Source organism: Pristis pectinata, chromosome 20, assembly GCF_009764475.1.
Source record: "Pristis pectinata isolate sPriPec2 chromosome 20, sPriPec2.1.pri, whole genome shotgun sequence".
Classification (NCBI taxonomy): Eukaryota; Metazoa; Chordata; class Chondrichthyes; order Rhinopristiformes; family Pristidae; genus Pristis; species Pristis pectinata.
Genome location: NC_067424.1, coordinates 3,799,193 through 3,813,098, shown reverse-complemented (window position 1 = coordinate 3,813,098; position 13,906 = coordinate 3,799,193). Strand labels below are relative to the sequence as shown.

Sequence of the window (13,906 nt, the reverse complement as noted above, 5' to 3'; positions counted from 1 at the left end):
TGGCAAGACCATTAAGTATGTTAATCATTGAAAGGACTGCTCAGAATCATCTCTGTAAAATTAGGAGTCGCTTCATTAGAGTCACATACATCACAGCATACCACAAAGCAAACCTATCAACACTTCCCTCGGACTCAAAGAACCCAAGATATCACTGTGTCCAACAAAAACACATCCGGTCTCCAGACAAAGTCTTTATAGAGTTCATTTAAATCCAAACCTAACATTTATAAACTCCAGACTGCACAAAAATGAAAGGGATACTGATGTTTAATCAACTGATATTATCTCTCAGTGTAGCTGGCACCTCAAAACTAAACAAAATGCATTTTAAGTACAATACAACACAAGAGTTCAGATGTAATAAGATTCAGTCATTTACTTGGAGATAATTGGTTTAGACAGTGCACTTATTTGTATTCAGGAAGAGTCACACACTGTCAGTCACTCGAGGTGTCCGGGATATGATGACAGATGGGTTTGTGGAATTGAGAAAGCAGGAATGTGAGAGATGAGTGCGGGAACAGACTGTGGGACTTCCTGCTCGGCATTTCGCAAGATCCTATCGGATCCGGCACCTCAGGCTCACGTTCTGTCTGATCCCCATATCCCAGGTTTCTCCCGGTGTCAAAAATAATCTGCAGCTCTGAGCCTCCACAGTCTGATGGACAGAGAATTCCGTGGATTTGTAACCTTCTATTCAAAGAAATTTCTCCTCATCCCTCTCCGAATTAGCTGACCCTTTGCCCAGAGTGTGTGACACTTGTAGACTCTCCAGCCTCTCAACACCTACCTCAGAATCTATCACGAACCAATCAGATCACCTCTCATGCCGCTAAACTCCTGACTCTGTCTCAAGTTCAAGTTTATTGTCACAGGTCTAATACCCAAGGTATAAATGCCATGAAAGTTAGCTTTTTGCAGTAGCAGCACAGTATGTTACAGACATGACAAACATAAACTAACAGAGACTTGTTAACTTAAATTATACAGGACTTACAGGCCAAAATAAACAAAAGTTAACATAACCACATTAGTGCTACACCCCCGGTCTCTCGGTAAAGCAGCCAGCATAATCAAAGACCCCACCCACCCCGGACATTCTCTCTTCTCCCCTCTCCCATCAGGCAGAAGGTAGAAAAGCCTGAAAGCACGTACCACCAGGCTCAAGGACAGCTTCTATCCCACTGTTATCAGACTCTTGAATGGACCTCTTTTACAATAAAGGTGAACTCTTGATCTCCCAATCCACCTCGCTGTGGCCCTTGCACCTTATTGTCTACCTACACTGCACTTCCTCTGTAACTGTAACACTATATTTTGTATTCTATTATTGCTTTTCCTTTTGTACTACCTTGATGTACTGATGTATGGAATGATCTCTTTGGATGGCACGCAAAGCTTTTCACTGTATCTCGGTGCATGTGACCATAATAAACCAATTACCAATTTAAGTCAATGTTTTTGCAAAGGACAACCCCCTCAACAGTAATGAATCTGCACTGAACCAAGTCCAAACTGTGTATGCATGAAAAATAAATATTCTGTCCTGTCTCAACAGAAAACAGTTCAAGAAAAAACAACCCTTAAAATATCAAACACACTGCCTGTGGGTTTGTAAGGTTTTTGACATGTACAGCAACAACAGAATCACACCTCAGGCTGACAATCTTCCCGACAGTCTGAAAGACATATTTGTGCTTCACTCAGTTCTGTCCATCTCTCCCAGCCCATGAATAAATAAAAGAGAAACAACAGCCTTCATCTCAGTACAAGTCCCAAAGCAGCCAGAGTTGTCAGAGAAGTGAGAATTTTTTTTCTTAACTCGTTCCAGCATTTCGCTCTGAATGCGTTGATAGCTGCCTCCAGAGACCCGGGTTCAATCCCGACCTCCGGTGCTGTCCATGTGGAGTTTGCACGTTCTCCCTGCGACCACATAGGTTTCCCCCCAGGAACTCTGGTTTCCTCCAACGTCCCAAAGACCTGTGGGTCGGTGGGTTAATTGCCCGCTGTAAATTGCCCCCAGTGTGTAGGTGAGGGGTCGAATCTGGGCGGAGCTGATAAGAATGTGGGGAGAATAAATTGGGACTGGTGTAAGTGGGCTCAGGGTGGACTCGATGTCTGTGACTGCACCAACATTCAATAAGATCATGGCTGATGTTTTGCTTCAGGACTATCTCCCCTTAATATATAACAGTCTATTAATCTCAATCCTGAACATTCTCACTGACTGAGCCTCCACTGAGGTCTTGGGTGGAGAGTTCTGGCACTTCACTAACTTCCAAATTTTTTCCCTTTTCTGTCTTGAATGGTTAACCCTTTGGTCTGAGACTGTAACCCTGGTTCTAGACACCCTGCCATCCCTACTTCTAGAACATAGAACAGTACAGCACAGGAACAGGCCCTTTGGCCCACCATGTCTATGCCAAATACAATGCCAAGTTAAACTAAATCTCTTCTGCCTGCCCATGATCCACATCCCTCCATTCTCTGCATATTCATGTGTCTGTCTCAAAGCCTTTTAAACACCACTATTGTATCTGCCTCCACCACCACCCCGGCAGCCCGTTCCAGGCACCCACCACTCTCTGTGTAAAAAACTTGGCCTGCACATCTCCTTTGAACTTTGCCCCTCTCACCTTAAATGCATGTCCTCTGGTATTGGAGTTGGAATTTGTTTATTATTGTCACATGTACCAAGGTACAGTGAAAAACTTGTCTTGCATACCGTTTATACAGATCAATGCAATAACAGAATGCAGAATAAAGTGTACCAGCTACAGAGAAAGTGCAGTGCAGGCAGACAATAAGGTGTGAGACCATAACGAGGTAGATTTTGAGGTCAAGTGTCCATCTTATTGTACCAGAGAGCCATTCAATAATCTTATAACAGCAGGATAGAAGCTGTCCTTGAGCCTGGTGGTACTTGCTTTCAGGCTTTTGTATCTTCTGCCCAGTGGGAGGGGGGAGAAGAGAGAATGTCCGGGGTGGATGGGGTTTTTGATTATGCTGGCTGCTTTACCGAGGCAGCAAGAAGTGTAGACAGAGTCCATGGAGGGGAGGCTGGTTTCCGTGATGCGCTGGGCTGTGTCCACGACTCTCTGCAGTTTCTTGCAGTCCCGGGCAGAGCAGTTGCCATACCAAGCCACGATGCATCCAGATAGGATGCTTTCCATGGTGCATCGATAAAAGTTGGTGAGTGTCAAAGCGGACATGCCAAATTTCTTTATCCTCCTGAGGAATCCAGCATATGAACAAAAAGAATTCTATTTATCACCTCGGTCCTGAATGTGCCCCTGGATCTAGAAGAAGTGGAGGCTCAGTATCCCCATTACCCACCCCTCCCAGAACCTTGTGCCTCAATGCCATCACTTCTCCCTGGCTCCTACCTCCAGTGAGTTTAGGCCAGTCTTCCTCATTGCCTCTTCATGGGACATTCCCCTGATCCCTGAATTCAGTGTCTGCCCTGCACTGACCCCAGGGAAGTGTGTCCCTCCTGAGGTGCAGGCAGAGTTGCTGATACTTGTGCTCGCTCTTGAACTCTTCCACACATTTTTGAAAATTTGGTTCCAAAGCAGGTAACCTGCAAAATTTAATTTTCAAAACCAACATTCATGTGAATAAAATGCACAAGTTATATTAATTGTTAATACGCAAGTCGTGAAGAATATCCCACAACTTGAACTCTGTCACCCCCTGCTGGTACTGATGTGACACTGTTACTGCACCAAGTGTGTCACAGAGTCACACAGCACAGAGACAGGCCCTTCGGCCCAACTCGTCCATGCCGACCAAGATACCCACCTACACTAATCCTATTTGCCTGCGTTTGGCCCATATCCCTCCAAACTTTTCCTATCCATGTCCCTGTCCAAATGTCTTTTAAATGTTGTAATTGTACCCGCCTCAACCACTTCCTCTGGCAGCTCGTTCCATATACCCACCACCCTCTGGGTGAAAATCTTGCCCCTCAGGTCCCCTTTCCCCTCTCATCTTAAATCTATGCCCTATCGTCTTAGACTCCCCTACCCTTGGAAAAAGACTGTGATCGTTCACCTTATCTATGCCCCTCTTGATGTAGTGTAGCGGTTGGCGTAACGCTATTACAGCGCCAGCGACCCGGGTTCAATTCTGGCCGCTGTCTGTAAGGAGTTTGTATGTTCTCCCCGTGTCTGTATGGGTTTCCTCCGGGTGCTCCAGTTTCCTCCCACATTCCAAAGACGTACGGGTTAGGAAGTTGTGGGCGTGCTATGTTGGAGCCAGAAGCGTGGCGACACTTGCGGGCTGTCCCCAGAACACTCTACGCAAAAGGTGCATTTCACTGTGTGTTTCGATGTACATGTGACTAATAAAGATAGCTTATATGAGATCATGAGGGGATGTGACATTGCAGATGTTGGGATCTTCCCACCAGTGGGAGAGTCTCAAATGAGGGGTCATAGTTACAAGATAAAGGGGGTAGTCATTTAAAACTGACATGTGTAGAAAGTTCTTCTCACAGAAGGTGGTGAATCTCTCGAATTCACTTCTCTCAGAGAGTTACAGAGGCTGGGTCATCAGATTGTTTAAACTGGAGGTAGATACAGTACAGTGGGCAGCACAGAAGCGTAGCGGTTAGCACAACGCTATTACAGCGCCAGCGATCGGGGTTCGATTCCCGTCGCTGTGTGTAAGGAGTTTGTACGTTCTCCCGTTTCTGCGTGGGTTTCCTCCGGGTGCTCCGGTTTCCTCCCACATTCTAAAGATGTACGGGTAGATTAATTTAGGGGTTTAAAATGGGCGGCGCGGACTCGTTGGGCCGGAAGGGCCTGTTACCACGCTGTAAATAAAATTTAAGAAAAAATACATTTATGAAAGGTCAGGGGATTGAGAGCTATGAAGATCTGGCACAGAGAAGAAGTTGAGGTTTGGAGTAGATTATCCCTGATCACATTGAACGACGGGGCAGGCTTGAGGGACCCGGTAGCTTAGTCCTGCTCCTATTTTTTTGTGTTCTCACATGAGCCCCCTAACGTTATGTACCCAGAATTTTTAGTAATAAGCCTCTTGTGCGTTGGGACAGATTTTTGTTACCACAACAAGGGTATAATCCCATGCTTCTAACTGATAAGGTAACGGGAGTGTTGATGAGAGTAATGTGACTGACATTGTGTATATGGACTTGCAGAATACATTTAAAATAGTGCCACACTATAGGCTTCTCCATGAAATTGAAGCCCATGGAATAAAATGTATAGCCAGGCTTAGTGGCAAGAAACAGAGAATCCTAGTGAATGGCTTGTTCTTGGTCTACAGGAAGGTATTTCCAGAATCATTACCAAGGTCCTGATAAAGGGTCTTTGATCTGAAACGTTAACTCTCTTTCTCTCCCCACAGATGCTTGCCGACCTGTTGAGTATTTCCAGCATTTTCTGTTATTATTTCATTATCGAGACAAGGACTTTCCTTCCTTATACATTGACAAGTGAGCGAAGAGGAACGGTTCCCCTTGGCAGAAGCAGAGGACATCAGGTGTGAGGTGATTGGGAGCAGAAGTGAATGGGACAGGAGGAAGAGACTTTGACGATGGCCGGGAGCCACAAACTGGAGGTCACTGCGTCAAACCGCGACCTGTGAGTGAAGGAAACTGCAAACCTCTTCCTCTGAGAGCCAGGGAGTTAAATATCCAAGGGTATTGGGTAATATGGAAGGATAGGCAGGAAGGTAAGGGAGGTGGGGTAGTGCTCTGAATTAAAGATGAAATCAGGGCAATAGTGAGAGACAACAGAAGATCTAAGGAGCAAAGTGCTGATTCCATCTGGGTAGAGATTGGGAACAGTAAAGGGAAAAAATTACAGGTGGGAGTTGTCTATAGGCCACTGAATAATAACATTGTAGTGGTTAGTGTAACGTTATTACAGTGCCAGCGACCTGGGTTCAATTCCGGCCGCTGTCTGTAAGGAGTTTGTACGTTCTCCCCGTGTCTGCGTGGGTTTCCTCCGGGTGCTCCGGTTTCCTCCCATATTCCAAAGACGTACGGGTTAGGAAGTTGTGGGCGTGCTATGTTGGCGCCGGAAGCGTGGCGACACTTGCGGGCTGCCCCCAGAACACTCTACGCAAAAGATGCATTTCACTGTGTGTTTCAATGTACATATGGCGAATGAAAAAATCTTATATCTTATATCTTATACAGTGGCACAGGCAATAAACCAAGAAATATCTGATGCATGTAAGAATGGAATGGCAGTTGTCATGGGGGACTTTAACTTGCACATAGATTGGGCAAATCAAGTGGGTTGAGGTAGTCTTGAGGAGGACTTCATAGAATGCATCCATGATAGCTTTTTTGAACAGCATGTTAGTGAACCTACAAGGGAAAATGCTATCTTAGATCTGGTCCTGTGCAATGAGACAGGTAAAATTAACAATCTTATAGTTAGGGATTCTATTGGAAAGAGTGATTATAGTATGACTGAATTTCTCATACAAATGGAGAGTGCAATAGTTTGATCTAAAACCAGTGTATGATGCCTAAAGCAGGGAGACTACAACAGGATGAGGGAGGAGATGGCCAGCGTAGATTGGGAACACAGACTGTCTGGAGGGACAGTTGAGGAACAGTGGGAGACTTTCAAAGAGATTTTTCATGGTGCTCAACAGAAGTATATTCCAGTTAAAAGCCAAGGACAGTAAGGGTGGGGAGAGCCAGCCTCGGATAACTAAGGAAATAAAGGAAAGCATCAAACTAAAAGCTCATGCATACAGAGTCGATAAGAGTAGTGGGAAACTGGAAGATTGGGAAAACTTTAGAAAGCAACAGAGAACCACTGAGCAAGCAATAAGGGAAGGGAAGATAGATTATGGAAGTAAAGTAGCACAACATATAAAAACAGAAAGTAAAAGTTTTTATAATTATATAAAGCGGAAAAGGGTGGCTAAAGTGAACGTAGGTTCCTTGGAAGATGAGAAGGGGAATTAAGATTGGGTAATGTGGAAATCGTTCGACTATTTTGTGTCGGTCTTCATGGTGGAGGACACGGCCAACATACCAAAGAGAGATGTTTGGATGCAGTGGGAGGTGAGGACCTCGATACAATCACTGTCACTGAAGAGGTAGTGATGAGCAAACTAGTGGGCCTACAGGTAGACAAGTCCCCTGGTCCTGATGGGATGCATCTCAGGGGACTGAAAGAAATGGCGGAAGTTATAGTAGAGGCGCTTGTGATAATTTACCAAAATTCTCTGGACTCTGGGCAAGTCCCAGCAGATTGGAAGACAGCGAATGTTATATCACTGTTTATAAAAGGATGTAGGCAAAAATCAGGTAACTATAGACTTGAGTTATAGTTAGTTTAATGTCTATAGTCGGGAAAATGCTTGAAGCTATCATTAAGGAAGAACTAGCGAGACATCTGGATAGAAGTGGTTCCATCAGGCAGACACAGCGTGGATTCAGGAAGGGCAGGTCCCGTTTGACAAACTTACTGGAGTTCTTTGAGGATATAATGAGCGCAGTGGATAGAGGGGAACAGGTGGATGTTGTATCCTTGGATTTCCAGAAGACGTTCAATAAGGTGCCGCCTAAAAGACTTATCCATAAGATAAGGATGCATGGAGTTGGGGGTAATGTATTAGCATGGATAGAGGATTGGCTAACCAATAGAAGGCAAAGAGTTGGGATAAATGGGTGTTTCTCTGGTTGGCAATCAGTGGAGAGCAGGGTGCCGCAGGGGTCGGTGCTGGACCCGCAACTGTTCACGGTATACATTAACGATTTGGAAAAGGGAACCGAGTGTAACATAACTAAGTTTGCTGATGACACTAAATTCAGTGGAAAAGCAAATTGTGCAGAGGATGCGGAGAGTCTGCAGAGAGATATAGATAGGTTAAGTGAGTGGGCAAGGGTCTGGCAGATGGAGCACAATGTCGGTAAATGCGAGGTCATCCACTTTGGAAGGGAAAATAGAAGATCAGATTATTATTTAAATGGTGAAAGATTGCAGCATGCTGTTGTGCAGAGGGACGGGAGTGTTTGTGCATGAATCGCAAAAGGTTGGTTTGCAGGTGCAGCAGGTTATCAAGAAGGCAAATGGAACGTTAGCCTTCATTGCTGGAGGGATTGAATTTAAGAGCAGGGAGGTCATGCTAAGATAAGATAAGATATCTTTATTAGTCACATGTACATCGAAACACACAGTGAAATACATCTTTTGCGTAGTGATTTTTGGGGGGCTCCCGCAAGTGTCGCCACGCTTCCAGCACTAACATAGCACGCCCATACCTTCCTAACGTGTACGTCTTTGGAATGTGGGAGGAAACCGGAGCACCCGGAGGAAACCCACACAGACACGGGAAGAACGTACAAACTCCTTACAGACAGCGGCCGGATTTGAACCCGGGTCGCTGGCGCTGTAAAGCATTGTGCTAACCACTATGCTACCATGCCATCCTGTACAGGGTACTGGTGAGGCCGCACCTGGAGTACTGCGTGCAGTTCTGGTCTCCTTACTTGAGGAAAGATATACTGGCTTTGGAGGCGGTGCAGAGGAGGTTCACCAGGATGATTCCAGAGATGAGGGGGTTAGCCTACGAGGAGAGATTAAGTCACCTGGGACTATACTCACAGGAATTCAGAAGAATGAGAGGGGATCTTATAGAAACATATAAAATTATGAAAGGGGTAGATACAATAGAGGCAGGAAAGTTGTTTCCACTGGTAGGTGAGACTAGAACTAGGGGACATAGCCTCAAGATTTGGGGGAGTAGATTTAGGATGGACTTGAGCAGAAACTGCTTTTCCCAGAGAGTAATGAATCTGTGGGATTCTCTGCCCAGAGAAGCAGTAGAGGCTACCTCATTAAATGTATTTAAGACACAGTTGGATATATTTTTGCACAGTGGGGGAATTAAGGGTTATAGGGAAAAGGCAGGTAGGTGGATCTGAGTTCACGGCCAGATCAGCCATGATCTTATTGAATGGCGGAGCAGGCTCGATGGGCCAGATGGCCTCCTCCTGCTCCTATTTTTCTTGTTCTCATGAGAGAGACTGACTGTGTGCAGGCTCGATGGAACAAGAGTCATCGAGTCACAGAGATATACGGCACAGAAACAGGCCCTTCAGCCCAACATGCCAACCAAATTGTCTACTTGAGCTAGTCCCATTTCCCTGCATTTGGCCTATAGCCCTCTAAATCTTTCCTATCCATGAACCTGTTCAAACATCTTTTAAACATTGTAATTGTACCTGCCTCAACCACTTCCTCTGGCAGCTCGTTCCACACAAAGTTGCCCCTCAGATCCCCTTTAAATCTTTCCCCTCTCACCTTAAAACCTGTGCCCTCTAGTTTAGACTCCCCTACCCTGGGAAAAAAGACTGTGAGCATTCACCTTATCAATGCCCCTCATGGTTTTGTACACCTCTATAAGGTCACCTCTCAGTCTCCTACACTTCAAGGAATGAAGTCCTAGCCTGCCCAACCTCTCCCTATAACTCAGTCCCTCGAGTCCTGGGAATATTCTCGTATATATTTTCTGCACTCTTTCCAGCTGAACGGCATCCTTCCTGTAGCAGGGCGACCAAAACTGAAGACAACACTCCAAGTGCAGCCCCACCAATGTCTTGTACAACTGCAACAGAACATCCCAGCTTCTATACTCAGTGCCCTGACTGATGAAGGCCAGCGTGCTAAATGCCTTCTTCACCACCCTGTCTGCCTGCGACAACACATAGCAAGATCCCAAACAAGAACCAGGTCAGCTGCTTTTAGGTGAAGTGCTGAGGAATGAAGGTTGGCCAGAACAGCAGGGAAAACTCTCTCCTTTTCTTTGGAATAGTGCAACAAGTTCTTTTATATCCCAGTAAAGGAGCTGAAAAGTCTTCACATCATCTCAAGCGATGACAATGCAGCACTCCCTCAGAATCACGCTTATTGCCTTTGCACACCTTTAATGCTCAATTTCTGGATGGGATGTTAGCTCATTATCTCCTAACTGAGGGATCACCACCCAATGATCTGCAGCCTACAATAGAATCAAAATGGCCACATCACCTCTCCAGCATTAGATCTTTTCTTGTACAAATATATGTCGTGTGAGGCCTGATGCAATGTTAAAATCCTGATGTCTAAATCCAAAAGCTTATTGCTGCCCCTTACATCGTGGGCATATCCCACCCCACCATCGGGAGTATCTACAGGAGGCGCTGCCTCAAGAAGGCAACATCCATCTGCAAAGATCCCCACCATCCGGGCCATGTCATCTTCTCACAGCTCCCATCGGGCAGGAGGTACAGAAGCCTGAAGTCCCACACCACCAGGTTCAAGAACAACTACTTCCCTTCAACCATTCGGTTCTTGAACCAACCAGTACAACCCTAATCACTACAGTTTAGCAACACTATGACCACTTTGATCACTTTGCACTCAAATGGACTTTTTATTTTGTTCGAATTGTGTTCTTGTAAAAATTGTGCATAATTTATGTTTATCTTTCTCTTGTGAATGCTGCTTATCTGATGCTATGTGCCTGTGATGCTGCTGCAAGTAAGCTTTTCATTGTACCTGTGCGTACATGGACTTGTGCATGTGACAATAAACTTGACTTTGACTTTTAACTTTGACTTAGACTTTGACTTAGACTTAGACTCAGACTTCATCACAACCAAAATCCATTGTCTGGTCAATTTGTTTGAGGTCCCTTCCTCCGCCCAGCTTGGAGGTTGTCCATGCATAAACTACAGCAGTGACAATAAACTAACTGGCTTTGGGGCATCAGAAGAATCTTACACCACTGCAGGTCTAAGTGGAAGGAACGGCAAATCTGACTCACGGTGATTATTGATTTGGCCTCCAGAAGGCAGCAGAGACCAGCTTATCAGGAAGCAGCGCACAGCAGAAATCTCAGCAAACAGAGCAAGATCGGCTAAACGCTGCTGTACATCCCAGCTTCGTTCTTGGACCAGGGGACTGAAACACAGACTCTATAAAGAGAAGGTGCCATCAGTCCAGGGGTGTTAAACGTTCATGGGGTCGTACAGCTAGAAAGAGACCCTTCAGCCCATTGTGTCTGCATAAACCATCAAACACTCATCCACACCAACGCACAAAAAGCTGGAGGAACTCAGTGGGTCAGGCAGCGTCTATGGAGGGAAATGAACAGTCAACGTTTCAGGTGGAGACCCTGCATCAGGACTGGGAAGGAAGAGGGCAGAAGCCAGAATAAGAAGGTGGGGGGAGGGGGAGGAGCACAGGCCGGCAAGTGACAGGTGAGTCCAGGTGAGGGGGGGAGGTAGGTGGGTGGGGGAGAGGGGATGAAAGGGAGTGAGGTGAGAAGCTGGGAGGTGATGGGTGGAAGAGGCAAAGGGCTGAAGGAGGAACCGGGAGGAGAGGGCAGTGGACCATGGAATAAAGGGAAGGAGGTGGGGGATAGACAGGTAGGTCATGAGGGGGGGAGGAGAAAGAAAAGGGATGAGGGGGGCACAGGAATGAGGGAAAACAAAGAGGGAGGAAGATGAGGGGTTAACAGAAGTTAGAGGAATCGATGTTGAGGCTGTCAGGTTGGAGACTCCCAAGTTGGAATTTGTATTGGTTTATTATTGTCACTTGTACCGAGGTACAGTGAAAAACTTGTCTTGCATACCGATCGTACAGGTCAATTCATTATACAGTGCAGTTACATTGAGTTAGTACAGAGTGCATTGATGTAGTACAGGTAAAAACAATAACAGTACAGAGTAAAGTGTCACAGCTACAGAGAAAGTGCAGTGCAATAAGGTGCAAGGTCACAACAAGCTAGATCGTGAGGTCAGAGTCCATCTCATCGTATAAGGGAACCGTTCAATAGTCTTATCACAGTGGGGTAGAAAGTCTTATCACACTAGGGTAGATGGAATATGAGGTGTTGTTCCTCCAACCTGTGTCTGGCCTCAACGTGTCTGTAGAGGAGGCCATGGATAGATGTGGAATTGAAGTGGGTGGCCACAGGGAGATCCCTGCTTTCGCGGTGGATGGATCATCTCATTTTCCCATCACATTTCTCCCAATTTCTCCTCCCCCCAATTCTCCTACTCCTCACTACACACAAGGGGCAATTTACAGCGGTCAGTTAACTTACCGACCCGCACGTCTTTGGGACGTGGGGGGGAGCTGGAGGACCCGGGAGGGTACCCACGAGGTCACAGGGAGAAGGTGGAAACTTCGTCCAGACGGCACTGGAGATCAGGATCGAACCTGGGTCTCTGGAGCTGCGAGGCAGCAGAGACAGCCGCTGGAGCACAGCGAGGACTTCAACTGCCACGTGACTTGCCAAATCAGTCAGTTGTTGAAGTGCATGGTTTAAGATTGCTTAAACTCACATCATGCCGGCAACAAATTAAAACACCTCAGGGCTTTCCACCAGGAGGCAGCATCTGGAGAGCACATGTAGACGGCACAGCAATGCTGTGGTCAAGTTACTGGACCAGCAGCCAGAGACAGTGGTTCGAATCCCACCAGGGTTGTTTAATTCAGGTAATTAAACTAATCTGCTCTTTGAAAGAAGTTCTGACCGCGATAGATCAGAGAACAGAGAACACGGAACAGTACAGCACAGGAACAGGCCCTTTGGCCCAACGTGTCTGTGTTGTACACGATGCCAAGTTAAACTAAATCCCTTCTTCCTGCACATGATCCGTATCCCTCCATTCCTGGCCTGTTCACATGTGTCTAGCAGCCTTTTAAGCACCACTAATGTATCTGCCTCCACCCCCACCCCTGGCAGCCCGTTCCAGGCACCCACCGCTCTCTGGTGCCTTATGATGTCCTGATGCAGGGTTTTGTCCCAAACTGTCACCAATTTCCTCTCCCCCCACAGACACTGCTCGACCTGCTGAGTTCCTCCAGCAGATTGTTTGTTGCTCCAGATTCCAGCATCATAGCGGACATTGAATTACACAACTGGCTACTATCGGCACACAGCTGGCTACCAGAGTCACACAGCTGGCTACCATCGGCACAGAGCTGGCTACTATCGGCACACGGCTGACTATCAGAGTCACATAGCTGGCTACCAATGGCACAGAGCATGGAAACAGGACATCAGTCCACCGAGTCTGAAGAAGCAACTGACACGAATCCGAAACCAATCCCATTTTATTCTCCCCAACTCCCATCTACTCCCTGCAGATTCTGCCCCTCACCTACAGTGAGGTACAGCAGTTACAGGGGCCAATTAACCGACCAACCCACCACATCTTTGGGATGTGGGAGCAAACTGGAACAGCCCAGAGGAAACCCATAGGGAGAATGTGCAAACTCCGCACAGACAGTGCCTGAGGTCAGGGTTGAACCCCGGTCTCTGGAGCTGTGAGACAGCGGCTCTACCCTCTACACCATTGTACTGCCTGTCTGTAAAAAGGTTCGTTCATTACGAGTAATCCTTGTTTCAGAACAGAACCCAGCAAAACATTAAACAGTCCAGAGTCCTTAACACAGGTTGTGCAATTATATTTCGGAATGAAATTCACCCTGGACAGGGGCACAAAGCAGCAGATCTGCACGAGTTTTGTCAGTAGTCGGGAGAAGCCGGGGTTGTTCTTCCTGGGACACAAGAGGGGATGAGGGAACTGATGGAGGGAGAGTCATGGAATACTAGAGCTATATAGCACGGAAACAGGCCCTTCGGTCCAACTCACCCATGCTGACCAAGTTGCCCATCTAAGTTCATCCCTTTTGCCTGCATTTGACCCGTATCCCTCTAAACCTATCCATGTACCTGTCCAACTGTATTATTGAACCTGCCTCAACCACTTCCTCTGGCAGCTCGTTCCATATACGGACCACCCTCTGGGTGAAAAAGTTGCCTTTCGGGTTACTTATAAACCTTTCCCCTTTCGCTTTAAACCTACGCCCTCCAGTTCTTGATTCCCCAACCCTGGGAATAAAACTGTGCA

General features: G+C 46.5%; 1 protein-coding gene across 1 annotated transcript; it reads right to left on the bottom strand.

Moving 5' to 3' along the window:
• Window positions 1–1,198: 1,198 nt before the first annotated feature.
• LOC127581015 (uncharacterized) lies at window positions 1,199–12,336 on the bottom strand. Its single transcript, XM_052035074.1, has 5 exons — window positions 12,332–12,336; window positions 12,091–12,277; window positions 10,807–10,957; window positions 3,390–3,583; window positions 1,199–3,234 (listed from the first exon to the last, which is right to left on the bottom strand). Exons 1-5 carry the CDS (start codon window positions 12,334–12,336, stop codon window positions 3,019–3,021), a joined length of 753 nt encoding a protein of 250 aa, XP_051891034.1. The 3' UTR covers window positions 1,199–3,018.
• Window positions 12,337–13,906: the final 1,570 nt, after the last annotated feature.